The sequence below is a fragment of the Heteronotia binoei genome, chromosome 2, assembly GCF_032191835.1.
Source record: "Heteronotia binoei isolate CCM8104 ecotype False Entrance Well chromosome 2, APGP_CSIRO_Hbin_v1, whole genome shotgun sequence".
Classification (NCBI taxonomy): Eukaryota; Metazoa; Chordata; class Lepidosauria; order Squamata; family Gekkonidae; genus Heteronotia; species Heteronotia binoei.
This window is the reverse complement of record NC_083224.1, coordinates 124918096-124936725: the sequence shown is the minus strand read 5'-3', so window position 1 is coordinate 124936725 and position 18630 is coordinate 124918096. Positions and strand designations below refer to the sequence as shown.

Here is an 18630-nt window from a genome sequence, read left to right as displayed (position 1 = left end):
AGATCACCCAATAAGCTTCCATGGCAAAGTGGGGATTCAAACTTGGATCTTCCAGATCCTAGTCTGAAATTCTTAACAACTATATCACACTGGCTTTCATGGTGGCTGCTGCCAAACAGCAGCAAGCAGTTGGACCTGGACGAGAGATGGAAGTTGGGTTGTGGCAAGTGACCCACTGTGCAATCATGCTAGACTCAGCGCCAATAAATCCTCTCTCAAAGGATAAAACAGCACTGAGAAGGGCTTCTTCCTTGCCATTTATTGATGGAAACCAAGACTTTACGGCTGGCAATACTGCTGTGATTGTCTGGCAATGTCCAGGACATTTGTTTATTAAAACTACAGGCTCTGCTTCAGTTTTTAATTCCCTACCACCACAACCACTTATTTCTTCTTTATTAAACATGGGATTATAAAAGGCTTGTAGACAGAGCGATGATGAGAATGAGATATATTGATTATTATCTGGATATCAAACATTCTCAGCAGGGCTTTTTTTGTAGAAAAAGCCCAGCAGGAACTCATTTGCATATTAGGACACTGCATTCCTGTGTGTTCTTGTAAAAAAGAAAAAGCCTCGATTCTCAGACACCTGACCTTCTCCAATAAAGGGTTTTTTTTTCTGTTGTGAAAGGTTCTGCAGTTTAAACCTGCCTATTATGCCTCTTCAGTTTTACATCTCTAATCCCAGGCTGGGGGAATGGAGGTTGTGAGGACAGGTGCCTGATTATGGTTAGTCACTGATGAGTAAAAGATATTTTGCACATGCTCTTGCATTCCTTTACACAGACAAGTTACAGTGAGATGGTTTGCATTGTTTAAAAACTGATACCAGGCCAAAGGTGCGGTCACACTCACCATTAAATCCATCTGCAACACACCTCTATTATAATCCGCACAACCAATTTCCCGATCAGACGACAGCCAGGCTCCCGTTCTATCCCATGTGGGTCCCGTTGCTGGTTGATCAGAGTGCTCTACTGGACCTCGTTTCATGAGACATCAATCTGCATTAGCGCAGGCACAGTGATGCCCACTATCTGCACTATCGAGCAGATCCAGCGTCTCCTCCCTTCTCTACGAGAGACCTCGCACACCCACCATGATCTCGTTCTTGAGGGCGGGGATGCGTGTCGCTTTTAAATGGGTCGGATCACTAACAGTTTTGCTAGTCTGTTGGCACTACTTTTCCAGCACAAGCACTACGCTTTACTTACTTACGCGTGCAGAAAAAAACCCAGGAATTCAAATCAGTTCACATCTACTTCACATCTAGTTTCAAAAGTGAGTTTTGTTTCCAGACATAGGGGCGGGTAAACGATTTATCGAGCCAACATTCGCTCGCTCATTCACTGGCGCAGTGATATCACTTGCAGGGGGCTTTGGACGGGAAGCAGTGGTGCACTTCCAACGAGTCACCAACGATGGAGCGTTCAAACAGAGAAATTCCACTCAGGAACCATCAGAAGAATTTTGTTCCGGATTTAAAGCAGTATCAAATTAGTCCACGCCCTAGTCGTCTCAACGCGGGACTCTAACGAGCTAACCACCATTCGCAGATGCTGACATTTGGACAACTGCTTAAAATCCGACATGCTTCTGGACTCCACTCATGCCCGTAGTGGGATTTTCTGAACATCTGACCTCACCCTAAGTAAAACTGGCATTATTTTTTCTGTTGGTGCCCCCTTCTATGGCCCCACCTACTTCTGAGGCAAATTATCCACTGCAAACAGAGAAGTCATTCCTCAAATAGTAAAGATCGCAGTCTAGTTTTCTGCTGAATGTTCTCATTTATTACTATAAACATTAAGAGAATGAAAAAACAAACAAGAAAGACATCAAGGCCCAGGGAGTAATCATGACACTGCAGAGCATTAAAAGACTTCATATGGTTAAAAAAGAGTTAAGTGACTCAGATTCACCCATCTCATAGTTTACCCTCCCAGTTCCTTCCCAGGCAATCAAAAAACAACTGTTTGTATACTTTCCCTTATAGCTCCACAACAAAAAGGGCTACATTTTGACACATTTCTGAAGCACATTCCCCCAAATGGCCCCAAATATGCAGGCTTGTGCAGCATAAAGTTGCCACAGGCAACAGGAGATTATGCCACACCTGAGCATAAAGGATCCTAGGCCTGGCAAATGCCTAACAAGCAAGCATTCTTGCTTGTTTCTCCTTCATTGCTGCTTGATTCAGTAACTAAACAATGAAAATATATTCTGAGGCAGAAGGGGCTGTGCATGTATTTCAGGATGTACTACATTGGTACTTGGTGTAATTCAGTATAGACTTATGGCACAATTGCCAGAAAGTCTTGTTTATTTATAGAAGTCATCATCTACCTGAAGGCATCAAAAATGATGTACAAGTTTAAACACATACACATTCAAAAGGATCTTAAAACAAAAGACCTTATGAAATGCAGTAAAATCAGCAAAAAGGTTGGCAACAGCAGTAAACAATAAAACTCCCAGATAGTAGCCTCAGCAGTAACAACAGTAACCTCCACTCAGGGTGCTATCACATGAGAGATTTAGCCTCACTTAGCCATGCCTCCCCTCTGGATTTAATGTGCATGCTCGCACATGCACATCTGCCCCCAAATCCTACCTGTCCTTACCTTGTCTTAGCTACCAAGAACTTCCCAGCAGTAGCAAATCTCTAAAGTGCATGCAGGGCATGTTTCCTGGCTGTCTGAAAGGCTGGGGTGTTTGATACATGTGCCCCATACGCACAGGAGCAGTCTGAATGCTCCTCTGGCATGTGTGCAGCCTGTGCCTATCCTGGCAGCAGAGCAGGGGCTGTATAATTGCCACAGCATGCATCAAAGAGCACTGGCTTTTTCAAAGCTGGGATACGGCCATGCCAAATTCCCAGTGTGATCCCACCCTCAGTCTCAAAAAAACTTTCAAAAACCAGAAATGTATTGCTTACCAGTAGAAAGACTTTAGGAAACTAACCAAGAGGATAGTCTTTGGATCAGTTTTCACAGTATGGATGCAGTAATGGGAAGAGTTCTGCTTCACAGCCTCTGTTTCTCATTTGACTGAACAACAGAACACAGAGAAGAACTTCCCTTTGGATCTCAGGGAATGGATAGAGATGTAAGGGGTGATGGCCACCATGTAAAGTTGAGCTAGATCAAAGCAGAGCACTTATTGTCTTACACAAGCTTAGTTGTGTGTTTTAAAACTGAGCTAGTAGAGAGCTCAAATCTAAGATTTCTCAGGCAAAATTTTTGGAAGACTTTTGGATGTCATAGTTTGACAGAATAAATGATCTCACATGCTGAAAGCAGATCCTAGTAATTTGTACTTTTTGTACAATTTTGATTCTCTTTTAGTGCTAATTTACACAACAGAGGAAGAGAAACTACATACTTCAATTAAAGATATGCCCTGGTCCACACTACTTGTCAAAATCATCTTCTCCAAGCATCTCTTTGAAATATAAAATAATTAAATTTGTAACCTATTCTGGATATAAACTGAATAAAAATAAGACTAAGATAATGCTACTAGAGACAACCAATGAAGAACAATAAGAGATACAGAAAATGACGGAATGTACTGTTACTAAAAAACCCCAATAAGATACTTGGGCATTTATGTAACAGGACAAAGCAAAAGTTTATATAAAGACAATTATTAAAAAAAAAATCTGGACAAGTATAACATGGTGTTGAGCTGGACTAACTGAAAAGAGACAGCACTGAGCTATGTTGATCTGTAACTTCTTCCCTGCCCTCTTGGTCTTAAGTCCAGAAAAAGAACAAGGGAAGAAGACACTGGTAGCTGCAATCCTAAACAGAGTTATACCTTTCTAAGTCCATTGAATTGAATTGGCTTAGAATGGTGTGACTCTGATTAGGATTGCAGAATCCATCTCATTCACCAAGGAAAGGACTTGCTATCAAGGAGGAACCTGTTCACACACCTCTCTAACAAAAGAAGTTGCAGTCCCAGTGCTTAATGAAGGGAAAGAGCTATGAAGACAATGACCCCCCTCCCCCACTCCCCGCTTGCGGGATAGGGCGGGGTATAAATCGAAACATTAAATTAAAATTAAATAACACATCATGACACAATCACACACAGCATTTGGAATAAGTGTGGAATCAAATGGCTACACCTTTTATTGGTTATAGCTGTAAGAAGCCTTGATGCAGCATGGGTCCAGCAGATCCTATCATGGACTGACAAGCTGGCCAGCTGACATCCCCAGACCCACACGGCTGGTCAGCTGGGTTGGGAAGAATCATGAGATGGCAATTTGCTGGATTCCACAAGGATGATCATCCCTAGGTTGTCTCTCCTCCCAGGTAAGTGTAAGGGCAATCCATTTGACAGCCCCTGAGCTGGGCATGCCTTGTGGAAGCCCTCACCCCAAGATCCTTGAAGGGGATCACCGTATGCCAGGAAATAGCATGCAGGCTGATATCTTAAAATGGATCCAGCCTCATGCTGATGCTGCTCTAAATTTGTGACGAATAGCAAAATAGAAAACATTGTGAATAATAACAACAATGGTCTAAGGAGTCGTCTTAATGAGAATAATAGGAACTGATAGATACTGACCACATAAATACAAACCATCTTCCCTTCAATTTCTTATACATAGGGAGGGATGGGTGCGTGCACACGCTGTCCCATGCAGCCGGATGAAATTGCCAGGCAGTGTGCTGCGGGTCTCCCTCAGTGGCCCCTCCCGCTAGGACCCATTCAAAACCTTTATAGGCTGGGAGGGGAGGGTCAAGGTTTTGTGCTGTTACTGACAGCCTTACTCCCAGCTGCCCACACTCCCCTGTGCCTTTGTGAGACATGGCCTCCTTGACCACCCCCACTGACCCACTGTCTCTCCCCTTTGCATGGGCCTGCAAACTGGACCTGCAGGAGAGTCAGGGTCTCCACCTCTTCTTCTTATGCTCTTTTTTCAACTTAAGCAGAGAATGGCAGCCTTAATGCATACTCAGGTTGTTTAAGCAATTTTTTAAAAAAAGTTTTCCCTTCTGGTTTGAGGAATTAGAAATGCTTCTTTTTAGTAGTACCTCTACTGAAAGGATGTCAGATTTTCCAGTTACTTACACCACAGTATTTTGTCAATGAAACTATGAAAATGTTGTTCTACAATCAGCATATCCATTGTAATTGTGAGGGCTGTACATAATGAGGCTATGGGAAGTCATGTTCCAGTGACGTTGCTGTCATTATGGGATAAAAAAAATCTTTCCAAACCAATGTTAATTGGTTTTGTTAATATTGTACAAAATTAATTCAATTTAAAATTTTAATAAATATAATCTGAGAGAGATTTTAATGTGGTTCAAATTATAGACATTTTATTGGGGAAGAAGGTTAATTAATGCAGTAGAAGTTTTAGTGCATTTAATATGCCTTTAATATATAAATATTTTAATAAATAATTGAATGGATCTTTAAAGTCTGAGTACTTATCTGCTATAAAATTAAACATTGGGTTGCACAGAATATCCCTTGTTTAAGGGGCTCATATACAAAGAAGGAAATTCTATTATCTATAGTACAATTTAATTGAAATCTAAGAAATCCTGTGTTCATCTCCACCACCTTATTTTTTTCAAATAAGGCGCAAACATAAGCACAACTTCCAGTCTGGGGAGGCAATTTACATAATTTATATTCAAGACCGTGGATGCAACTAACACCATCGTTCTGGTCTGAGATCAACATGAATGTATAGGAATAATGCTCTTTTAAAAATAATTCATAAAATGCTCTTTTTGTGACTGCTCTGTTCATTAGCATCAACAGCACAGTCCAGAGCAGAGCTACATCCTTCTCAGATTTTTGACATCAGTAGATGTACAAGGGTGCAACTCTGCATAGAATTGCAGTGCAGAGAAATTAGTACCATTCAAACAAAGAGTTAGCTGCTGATTTCAACAGTATGTTAGATTGTGCCTATTTATATTTATAAATTAAAATATTTGTGACCAGGGTATTCTAAATAGTATTTGATACAGTTATATATGGGGAAGGGGGGGGGATGAACTAATGTAGTTTGTATAAGAAGATAATAACATGCATTCTCTTATCTTATTTTACATCATATCATATTTTAATTGGCTTTTAACTGTTGATTGTCTTTTATGTTGTAACCCACCCTGAGCCTGTTCTACAGGAAGGGTGGGCTAAAAATCAAATCAAATAAATAAAAATAAATAATAAAAATAAAATTTTGGCTAAGTAGGTCATATAATGTTATTGAGATGTTAAATATAATCAGCCTACAAATGAGTGTGTGTGTGTGTGGGGGGGGGGTGGACTCTCTTGAACTTTTTTTTTTTAATCTACTCCTTTCTGAAGGCAAGATTCTAGTATTCAGCCCCTATGGGCTTAATAATAACCATCATTGCCTTTTCATTTTACTTTCACATATTCTTTTCCAGATAAATTCCCACTGACAAAAGTGTTTATTACAAGTCTAAGGAGCCATCTTCATGAGAATAATAGGAACTGGCAGATACTGACCACAGCTTGTGTAACAGCAGTAAATTGTAAACATTACAGAACTAGCCAATCTTTGAGAGGTGCTAGGTTAAGTGTTTTACGTCATTTTCAGTTTTCATCTATAATTTTATATAGTGGTAGAAAAGTAGGGTTGCCAAGTCCAATTCAAGAAATATCTGGGGACCTTGGGGGTGGAGCCAGGAGACTTTGGGGGTGGAGCCAAGATCAAGGCTGTGACAAGCATCACTGAAATCCAAAGGGAGTTGTGGCCATCACATTTAAAGGGACGGCACACCTTTTCAATGCCTTCCTTCCATAGGAAATAATGAAGGATAGGGGCACCTTCTTTTGGGGCTCATAGAATTGGACCCCCTGGTCCAATCGTTTTGAAACTTGGGGGATATTTTGGAGAGAAGCACTAGATGCTATACTGAAAATTTGGTGCCTCTAGCCCAAAAAACAGCCCTCCCCAGAGCCCCAGATACCCACAGATCAATTCTCTATTATTTTCTATGGGAATAAATCTCTATAGGGAATAATAGAGTTCCCAGCAGACATTTCCCTCCCCTCCCCCCGCTTTCTGATGACCCTGAAGCAGGGGGAGGGTCTCAAAACCGGGGGATTCCCTGCCCCCACCTGGGGATTGGCAACCCTATAGAAAAGTCAAAAGTATCTTTTGGTTGTTTTGCTGCATTTACTACATAACAGCAGGGGAGATCTTAAAACCACTTGATTCCATTTAAAAATTATTCAATGATATTTCATTGCTGCTTAGTTTAATCCCTCTCACCCATACTGTATTCATGCTCCTATGGAGTGGATCCCACACAGCAATATCATATGTTTCAATGGAGTTTAGGAACTGGCATGAGGTTTAGACTTTTGGATATGGACAAAATTCCCACACCTGGGAGATTAATTGTTTTGTATGTTACATCAGACTTACTCTCATTCTTATAGGGGTGTGAGCTGGAGTCTTCTTTTCTTTCCTCATTGCGTTGGAGCCTAGCAGTTGTGCCACTGTGCAATGTAGCAGCTGTCTCTACCCCCTCAGATGTTGCAGACAAATAATATACAGGATGGGCCATTGCCCCTTTAATCATTTCAGATGACAGGATTTAGCTTGGCCCTCCTCAGAGTCCATCTCCACCCATTTGTTGTTCCTGAAATGGAGAGGGAAATCTATCTTTCTTCAGCCATGTCTAAGAAGCTCCATAGTAACCAAGTTGTTGGGAGTGATGTCTTAGAATTCTATTATGACTGAAAGGGTTTGTCAACAATAAATAAGGATCACAGAAAATCAAGATGGCAAGGTTTCCCTAACTTAAAGTCTCCAGTGGTCAATTTAGACATTACCTTCTTTGTAAGGGTAAATAAGCCACCTTGTCCCTATAACAAACTTCTGGAAGAATACAGGCTCCCCCCTCCCTTTTTTGTCATCCAACATAAGCAGCACTAGCTATTCCCACAGGTGACAACTCCCAGGAGGAATTGGGGATGGGTCCTGGAGCGCTTACCATAGAGATTTTTTCAAAATACTAGAGTATTCCCTAGCCATTTTGGTTTTAACCAGCTATTCCCACAGGTGACAACTCCCAGGAGGAATTGGGGATGGGTCCTGGAGCGCTTACCATAGAGATTTTTTCAAAATACTAGAGTATCCCCTAGCCATTTTGGTTTTAACCAGCTATTTCCACAGGTAACAACTCCCAGGAGGAATTGGGGATGGGTCCTGGAGTGCTTACCATAGAAATTTTTTCAAAATACTAGAGTATCCCCTAGCCATTTTGGTTTTAACCAGCTATTCCCACAGGTAACAACTCCCAGGAGGAACTGGGGATGGGTCCTGGAGTGCTTACCATAGAGATTTTTTCAAAATACTAGAGTATCCCTTAGCTATTTTGGTTTTAACCAAAAGTGCTGTTAAGTGCCCCAGTGCAATTCTGATATGCATTCCACATCCCCAATCTCCTGCTGGCATCCAAGGCACCAGCAAGCAACAGAAAAGATTGTTATAGCTACAGGCCTGGCATAGGGATGCCATCCTCCAAGTGGGAACTGGGGATCCCCTGGAATTATAGCTCATCTCCAGACTATAGAGATCAGTTCCTCTGGAGAAAATGGATGCTTTGCAGGGTTGATTATGGCATTTTACTCCATTAAGGTCCCTGACCTCTGTTGATATGCTTACCACATTTGTACAGCAGCAGCCTAAGCATTTAAAAGCTCAGAAGCACAGGAGTCAGCAATGCCACCAGAGTTTTCAGCACCCCAGACAAGGCACCCACACCTGCCCTGCTGCCCTCGCTCAGCCCTTTTCTCCTCCTCCTCTCCATCGCTGCTGCTGCTCACCTGCCTGCAGGCTAGGGTTGCCAAGTCCAATTCAAGAAATATCTGGGCACTTTGGGGGTGGAGCCAGGAGACATTGGGGGCAGAGCCAGAGCAAGGGTGTGACAAGCATAATTGAACTCCAAGGGAGTTCTGGCCATCACATTTAAAGGGACAGCACACCTTTTTAAATGCCTTCATTCCATAGGAAATAATGAAGGATAGGGGCACCTTCTTTTGGGGCTCATAGAATTGGACCTCCCTGGTCCAATCGTTTTGAAACTTGGGGGGTATTTTGGGGAGAGGTACCAGATGCTATGCTGAAAATTTGGTGTCTCTACCTCAAAAAACAGGGGCCCCCCAGAGCCCCTGATAGCTCCAGATCAATTCCCCATTATACCCTATGAGAATCAGTCTCCACACAGGGAATAATGAAGTGTCCAGTAGACATTTCCTTCCCTCCCCCCACCCTTTCTGGTGATTCTGAAGTGAGGGATTAGCATCTCTACTCATGAGTTGCTGTCAATTTCTTCAAAGTAACACAGACACATCATTGCAAGAGGAAGCCTTTCCAATCGGATACTGAAGCCTCTGGAGGTTGAAAGTCACATGGTGGCTGTGGGGGCGAGGCTTCCCCCCCCACCGGCCAGCTGACTGGGGGTGGGAAGGAGCCTTGGAAAGCGGAAGAACCCCCTCTGGGACCTGGGGACTGGCAAGCCTACTGCAGGCTGAAGCACTCTAGGCACTTGCCTTGTGAGTCAAGTCATGCTCCTCCCTGACTCACTCCTTGGCTCCTGCTGCTGCTGCTGGAATTTAACTGGCCAGGAGGCTGGTTGCAGCTTCCCATGCTGCTGGGCTTCTTCCAGGCCAGTGCTTCCTCCCAGCCTGCAGGAGTCCACCCTGGCCAGTGCCCCCCCTGTGGTGGGATGCCTACACTAGGGAAGCCAGTGCCCTCCTATGGTGGGATGCCTATACTGCCTAATGGTTGGTGACAACTTTGACAGTAGTCCACACTCTGCATCCATTTCTCACAAAATAAATTGAACAAATTGCACTAATCAGACCAAAGCATGTAGGCCCCTTTGAAAATGTGACTTCTAAGAACTTCAAGCATGGAGTAGAGCTCGCTGGCAATACTCCAGTACATGTAGAAAATGAATAATACTGTATATGAACTTCAAACTAACTATGGACTTTCAAAAGAAACATTTAAATGAATGTGTCTGCATTTTTCAGCCTTCACTGAATCATTTAGGATGGTTACACAATTCCAGCCTCTTCAGTCACTCATACTGCATTCTCCTGAAGTCTGAACAAAATGTTGGATATGTGTATTGTTCAAAAGACCTTCTAGCAATATAGGCTTGTTCTGTCCACCTCAAAAGAAGCTTTTAATGCACTGAAGTGATATACCTTGAAGTTATGGGTAGGGAATAGCTTGAATCTATAAACCAGTGGCCTATTCCTTATTGAAGGTTGCAGCCTCCAGGTGGGGCCTGGAAATCTCCTGTTTTTACAATTGATCTCCAGCTGGCAGAGATTAGCTCTCCTGGATAAAATGGCTGCTTTGAAGGATGGACTCTATGACTTTGTACCCTGCTGAGGCACCTCCCCTCCCCAAACCACACCTTCTCCTGGATCTATACCCAAAGTCATCAGGTATTTTCCAACACAGACCTGGCAACCCTAGATACAATTTGGTTTTCAAACACTATGTTTTTAGCAAAGTATATTATCCAAGATATGTTTGAAGGAGGCCTGATTAGTTTGGTATTAAATTGGTATCCTGTTTTTGCCCTTGGATTTTCTAAAGCCACTAGCAGAAAAAACAACTATAACAATAAAAGCAACATTTTGCTAACATATACACAGTACAGCACAAAGCATTCATGAATATTATCATTCAAAAATCTAATGCAAGTTGAACTAATCAAAATGCCTTCTATTGTTTACCCACCAAAATACATAAGAATTTCACAGAACTCGAGTTATAAATAGGGTGTGTAGCCCTGCTGTAACCAGTCCTCATTGTATTAAGGGTCTCCAATAAAGAGGAGGCAGGTTCACTACAAAATGTATCAATGAGTTTCATGTACATGTTAAAGCTATATATAAAAAAATAAGAGCAGACATTGGGTGTGATCACATGAGAGATTAGGTCCTCCCTAGCCACCCCTCCCCTCTGGATTGAACAGGCACGACCACACAGGCGCACATCTGCCCACACATCCCGCCCATGCTTACTTCATCGTAGGATGGGCTAGGACTGGATTAAATAACCACCAGGAACTTCCCAGTAGCAAATCTTTGAAGTGCATGCATGGCACGTTTCCTGGCTGTCTGAACAACCAGGGCATGTGATGCACACACCCTGCATGCACAGAACAGTCTGAATGTTCCTCCTGTCCATGTGTGCCATGTACCTCTCCCACAGGGTTGCCAGGTCTGTGTTGGAAAATACCTGGATACTTCGGGGATGGAATCAAGAGAGGGCAGGGTTTGAGGAGGGGAGGGGCCTCAGCATGACAGAATACCATAGAGTCCACCCTTCAAAGCAGCCATTTTCTCCAGGGGAGCTGATCTCTGCCAGCTGGAAATCAGTTGTAAGAGCAGATCTCCAGGCCCCACCTGGAGGCTGGCAATCCTATGTCTCCTGGAAACAGGGCGGGGCTGTATGATTGTCATGGCACACATTAAAGATCACTGGCTTTTTCAAAGCCAAGAGATGGCCAAGGCAAATTCCAAGTGTGATTGCACCCACTGTGTTTGCACACAGTGTAAACATAATTTCTAGTACAAATTTAGCAAACAAATTAAATGTTTCCTTGAATTATGTAAAACATTAATGTAAACTCTTATCCATCTGGAAGTAAATCCTACCCAGGCCCAGGAGGAAATTTTTCAACTTGCATTGAGATACTGCAGTTGGACTTCAGTTTAAATATCAGCCATTGAAAGATACAGGCTGTCACAGGTAGGATTTATTGTTAATATGACACACATGTTTTTGTTAAAATTAAGGCCATTAGATAATGGTATTATCTTGCTTCTTTGAGCTACTTTGGAGTCTGAGCTAGTCTAGATATTTCTGAAGGGGGCATCCTGCTTGTTTCTCACTGTAAATTGGCCCTCTAGTGGTGCCATTTGCTTCCGTAAGGAAAACATAAGTCTTCTCATATTTTTTTCTCACTGGCATATACAGCACCTTCAGGAGGCCTTAGGGAGAAGGCACCAGAGAAGAGTGAAAAATCTATCCTATGGCTCACCATTGCCATGGTCCTGATCCAAATAAGAGGCCTCTACAGTTATTGTAAAAATTTAAAGATGTGGGAGATCTAATCAGGGGTCTCCGGTGTCTCATATAATTTGGCCCTGAGACACACTATGGCGATTCAATAGCTTGACTAAATAATTCAATAATTCAATAGCTTGACTAAATAAGCTTGATTCAATAAGTTGACTAAATTCACAGTCCAAAAATACTTTACCTCAAGGCAAATTAATAATCCCACCCCCCTGTACACAGCAAAAATAACAGGAAATGCTTTTTGTGTGACACAAGAAATCAGATCCACTGACTTCAGTGACATCTGCTAATTTCTAATACTACAAACTAGAAATTCAGCATATGTCAAAATTAAGCAGAATTTTTGTGCAGAATATAATACATTAGTGTTTGTGCCTATACAGGGAAGAAAAATCAAATCAAAACTATGTGTTGGTTGAGGATGATCTTTAAAGTTCACTTAAAAGTACAAAGATTCAGTAAATAAAACCTAGCACATTCAATCATTTTGATTGTGCAAAATATTCTGTCAAGGTAAGCAAAAAAAAAAAAAAATTGAAACTCAGATGGGCCATAAAGAGCAATTCATTTAAATTTACTCAGGACCTTCAGCACTATATAAAACAGATCTTGTCATGAAAGAGACTTTGATTAATTTCAAGAAATTAATTAGGAAACTAGTTTGCACTTTTGAAATCTGCCATTACTGATTTTATGAGGTGCTGAATTGCAGTCTCATTTAATTCTTTTGAAATTTGTTATGGGCCAAGAACAGGCTGTGAAATGCATCCATAGAAAGCAGACAGCTCATAGCAAGATATGGGAGGTTGACAGACACATAACAGGATCACAATACAGTGTTTTAGTTTTGAAATCATGAATCTTTATTCAAATATGTAGCATTAATGTTGTTTTCATGCCAATTTTGTACACTGTACAGTCTGTTCATTAGATTTACACTGGATTCAGAATAGTGTAAACTACTATTTCAAAAAGCTATGTCTGCAGCACTGTATAGTATAAAAGCCAGAAGAAATCCAGCCAAAGTACATCTGGTATGAATGCCCTAAAACTCACTGCCCATTCTAACATCATGGCAGAAAATATAATTGTATTACTAAATTACTGAATATTAACTTATTACTAAAAACAAGTTACATTTGTAGGAGCTGGGAAGATATCTTTTACCTCAAGAATTCAGAACTGGTGAAACCAAATTAGTATTCTAGGTGGGTGAAATGCCTCTGCTGCTCCAAAAAAGCCTCTCCAAAAACCTGTCAGACCAAATCATCTTCTGCATTTTGACCACCCATGTTTACATGTGCATGTTTTAACATAATGCGATGACTGTCCTATAGTACTCAGTTGGCCATGTTGCTTTATAGGAAGATGCCTCTATTTCATTTCTGTGCAGAAACTAACAGAGCCTAACATTCTATGGCCATAACTGCCGCAAATTACAGCACTGTAGGATAACCATATTATGGCCTCAAATCACAAGCATTACATGGGTGAATTAAAAAAGAGATACAGACGGAGAGACAGATCTGCCATTTTTTCCATTTCAATATATCCTGATCATTCAAATATCTCAGGTACATGCATAAAAATCCTTGTGCTGAAAAATAAATGAAATCATTTCCCAATAAAGGTTTACAGCAAATAAGATCTGAACAATATTTTATAGGACTATATATGTAAAAATAAAAATGGTACTTAATTAAAACATCTTACTTAATGGAGAAATATTCCATATTGTTGTGCATATGCTTCTCTCATTCTTTTTATTTGTCTCAGAATATTTCTACGGGCCACTAAGGGCTCTATTCACTCCCTCCATTGCAAACAGACCTATGTGAATTAAAAACATATATATATATATATTCTCTACTGTCGCCACTGAATGGAGAATCTGATCAAAGAGATGGCAGGTAGCATGTTGATTATTTGCACCATCCCAGCTGGTCTTTTCATTTTAATCCTATATTCAGAATTTAGAACGAATTCTACAGTATTAAGCATCCACAGTATTTGCCCTCTAGGCACTGCCATAAACAAATCACATGAGAAACATTAAGGCATAACCAGAACACAACCTACCTTCCATCATGGTGGCAGAATTGCATTCCTCAGTTTCCAAGGAGCCTGAAAAAATGCAAGAAATCACGATTCCAGTTACCAGATGCTTAATTTAAGAAGCCCTTAAAACCAGTCTCTCAGATTCATGCTTGGTACAGCTTCCAGAACAAATTTTTGAAATTTTTAAAAAAGAAAAGAAGAATGAGTGTGTGCTAAAGCAAAAGACAGGCCATGGATGCTGCTATAGCTGTATCACCTACAGGATCACAGAAGGATGCTGAGAGAGAGAGAGACAGAGAAAGAAAGGGAGGGGTGGAGGGAGCTGGCTTAGCTCACACGCCTGCTAGTATCTCAGCCAATCCCTCCAGCTTTCTATCTCGTCACATGGTAGCTTGCTTGCATCTCCTGACACAATACCCCTGGAGAACACAGGAACCTCTTCCCCCTTCATTTCTTACCCTCTCTCTCTCTCTCTCTCTCTCTCTCTCTCTCTCTCTCTCTCTCTCTCTCTCTCACACACACACACACACACACAACCCTTTCTGTACTTTGTACTGTATTTTCTTTCTCAATAATCTTGTTGCAGCAGCTGGAGGGATGAGATTAATTATCAAGCACTGTTAGATTTACAGAGAGCTCTACTGTGAAAGCTGCATGTAAGCAGGCTTCTAGGAGAGAAAATTGAATTTTACATTAAAAAAAATCATTTCATCAAAACAACTAGGAATTCTACAAGCCTGGCACGGTACAAAAGGAATAATGTGGCTGCATTCTGACAGTGTTTGTGTATCCAGCATGTCAGTTTCTGTAGATCTCATAACACAGAAAAACTGTAAGCTTGACTTCACATTTGTGTCGACTGATCCCCTCCTTTCCCTCCCTCCCTTGCCCATTCAAGAAAAAAATCAATTGGCCTGACGTCACATCATAAACAATTATCTCCAGGAGGGTGATGCAGAAGAAATTTTAAGCAGACCACCTTCCAAGAATGCCTAGAATTAATTTCACTTGAGGAGCATCCATGCCAAAGAGCAGGGAATTGTCATTAAAAAGTGAGATGAAACAAACGGGCATACAGACACAAGGGACTTTCGAAAAGAGTCTGGAGAAAATAACCCTAAAGCTGTGAAGTGGGCTGCAGCTATTCACCAGGCACAACTCTTAAAACCAAAATGCATAACTGGCATACTGGCATACTAACATCAACCTGGTCACCACTATCAATGGTTAATTTGGTGTAGTTTGGTGTAGTTAGCAGAGTGCTGCTGCTTCTTATTTGAAGAGGTCTTAACTTGCAGCACAACCAAGATAGAATGATATTCTACTGAAGAGTAAATGCTGAAAAAGCAGAGTGCTGCTGCTTATCACCACCTCATTGATCTGCCCTCTCCTTGCATGGACATCCATATTTAATTAAGCCCAGGTAATGTATCTGTAGCTACTGGCATTGCTCAAACAGTTGTAGTACTGTGGGGGGGGGGGGCATTAACAACCGCCAAGTAAAACAGAAGAAATCATAGAAAAAGTAAACACTGAGATAAAGGTGCTTGTGACTCCTTTAGAAAAGTAAATGACTTTCTTCCATAATACCAGGATTAGAGTACCCAGATGAAGTTTATAAACTTTCCATTTGCTTATGCTTGCTATGTTTTCTGAAAGGTTATCTCTGTGAAACTTACTGCTGCATGATTTTCCAACAGCCTGTACATTTAAAAAAAAAATCAAGAGATTCATTCGTTATTAAGAGTGTGGCTCCCTCATCAGACCTCAGAAGCTAAGTGGCGTCAGCCTTGGCTAGTTCATGGATGGGAGACCTCCAAGGCCTTCCAGGGTTGTGATTTGTCGGCAGGCAATTGCAAACCATGTCTCTTGCCTTAAAAACTGTATGGGGTCACCATACGTCAGCTGTGACTTGACAGCACTTTCCACCAACATAAGGCAGATAACCAGCTGCACTTTTGTGCATAAATGCAATCTTGCACAGGATAATTGCATCAGTGTGTAAAATATTGTGATCATCTTCTAACTGTAGATACCTAATGCACTGTGAGCAATGAAATTCTATTCATTTAAATAAACTCTGTTCTTTTAAATTCTCTGAATCAAAGAATGAAGTAATCTTGACACACCTGCTAGGAATCTGGTCTTGGTTTTGAACCTCAGGATTGAGCCACATGCAAAATCATCAGCAAATTATAAGACTTCAGTAAAAATGCAGACTTGTAGTTTGGGATTCAAGAAGACCCTCTTCCCATCCATGTGAACATTCCATTGTTTTGCGCACCCACTGTACTCAGTAGACCTGTATGGTTTACCAGGGTAACACATGAAATGTAAGGGTAAATCTGCATGAGCTGTTCCACTGCACACACTGTATATTCTGCAAAGTAGGCTATGTGTGCACATTTTCATGTGGATATGTAGCATTCTCATGTTCTTTTGACTTTTCTGATATGGAAAGTTTAAAGTTATTCAATGTGGATTTACTTTCCATCACTCACATACAGATGTCTCACTGCCATGCTGTGTGTAGAAATGCGCATAACAAAATTGTGCATCCAAAGTTATACACAGAAATCTCTGATTTGGATCAGTACAGAAATTTCATGGAATGGTAGTACAAAATGGTTAGCCATGCCCATACTGATTGCCACTGATAGGGTGCCATGGTCAGATCATTATGCCCTGAAGGCAGGGCTGAGTGCCATAGCCCCTACTTGTCTAGGCGGTAGGCTGATTTATGTTCACCCATGGAGACAAATGAATCTGATGTTCTGAGGGATCTGATGCCTCCTGGAGACACACTGGATGCACTGATAGGGGCCTGCAGTACCCATTGCTCTGAAGCCATTGATAAAATTGCTCCCTGACAACCACTTTGCTCCCACCCCAAACTAGCCTCATGGTATACCACAGAACTGAGAGGAATGAAGCAAGAGCTTCGACAGCTGGGGCAAGTTTGACAATGGTCTTGTGATATAGCCACAAGAACATCCTATAAATCATTTATGAAATCCTATGAGACAGCAGTAAAGACTACTAAAAGGGAATTTTATACAATCTCCATCATGTCTGCCAGCCTGGCACAAGAGATATCTGGCTGTCCTCAACCAGAGCCAGGCACCAGCCTGGTGGAACTCTCTGCCTAATGACATCCATGCCATGCAGAACCTTGTGCAGTTCCATAGGGACTGTAAGACAGAGATGTTCTGCCATGCGGAGGACTGCAAGTTGGCCTCCCTCATCTCTCCTCTCCCCTACAGGGTAAGGACATAATTGGTCCTCTAAGAACCATCTGAAATATTTTAATTTGACTTGTAATTGTATTTATTTAAATGTTCATTGCCCTGAGGGTAAAGGAGGGCAATCTATAAATCAAATAAATAAAAAAAAAGTTCAGGTTTATTACAGGATCCTAAATATGCCAAAGCTAATATGATTATGATGACAACGATGATGATGATATTGGATTTATATTCTGCCCTCCACTCCGAATTTCAGAGTCTCAGAGCGGCTCACAATCTCCTTTATCTTCCTCCCCCACAACAGACACCCAGTGAGGTGGGTGGGGCTGAGAGGGCTCACACAGCAGCTGCCCTTTCAAGGACAACCTTTTCCAGAGCTATGGCTGACCCAAGACCATTCCAGCAGCTGCAAATGGAGGAGTGAGGAATCAAACCCGGTTCTCCCAGATAAGAGTCTGCACACTTAACCACTACACCAAACTGGCTCTCCAATTTTAATTAAATAAAATATGTTTTTATTTAAAAAAATAAAAGATTCTTGACTTCAATCTTTTGTTAATAATTTGTGCAATCAAGAGATGGAAGCTAGGGACTATGCTTTGGAAGGGTTCTTTGTGTAAAAAACTTCTCTTTGTGTTTGGGTTCTAGGAGTGAGGTACTCTTGATCAAAGCACCAAGTCAAATGGATTCTGCTCTTAGGATAGCATTCTTCAGAGACAGGCAGTGACTCTTCATTCAAATGAGAAACCTGGACAGATTTTAGTATGGACAAGAGATGCACATGATAATGTCTTAACACAAAAGGAAAATAGTCTTTTATTTTACTTTTTAAAAAATAAAAAACATCTTTTATTTAATCAAACTTGGGTTCTGTATAGATCAAGTTAAGAGTTCATAGAAAATGTGGGCCAAAGCCCATTTCTTTTTGCAAAGATAACAAGTAAGGGACTTCAGGGGAGTCAAAGGCCTTTTCAAAGTCAATCCCCAAAATTAGTGCATCAGATGAGAGAAGTTTACTATGATTTATAATATCTATAGTACGGCAAATATTGTCCGTCAGCTGCCTTCCAGGCAAAAACCTGACTGATCTGAACATAATTATGTGCTTTAATCTGTTAGTCAGTATGGACATGGCTAACCATTTTGAAGAGAAACAAATCAAGTCCATGTTTTCCTCTACCGCCTGAGATTTTGCCT

At 41.3% G+C, this 18630-nt stretch overlaps 1 protein-coding gene across 1 annotated transcript in view; it reads right to left on the bottom strand.

The window, feature by feature from the left end:
• Positions 1-14476, bottom strand: part of SGIP1 (SH3GL interacting endocytic adaptor 1) — a 289970-nt gene extending 275494 nt beyond the window's left edge. Inside the window, exon 1 of the mRNA XM_060231972.1 lies at positions 14210-14476. Within this exon, the coding sequence (XP_060087955.1) occupies positions 14210-14219 (10 nt within the window). The 5' untranslated portion in view covers positions 14220-14476. The remainder of the gene's footprint in view (positions 1-14209) is intronic.
• Between the last annotated feature and the right edge of the window lie 4154 nt (positions 14477-18630).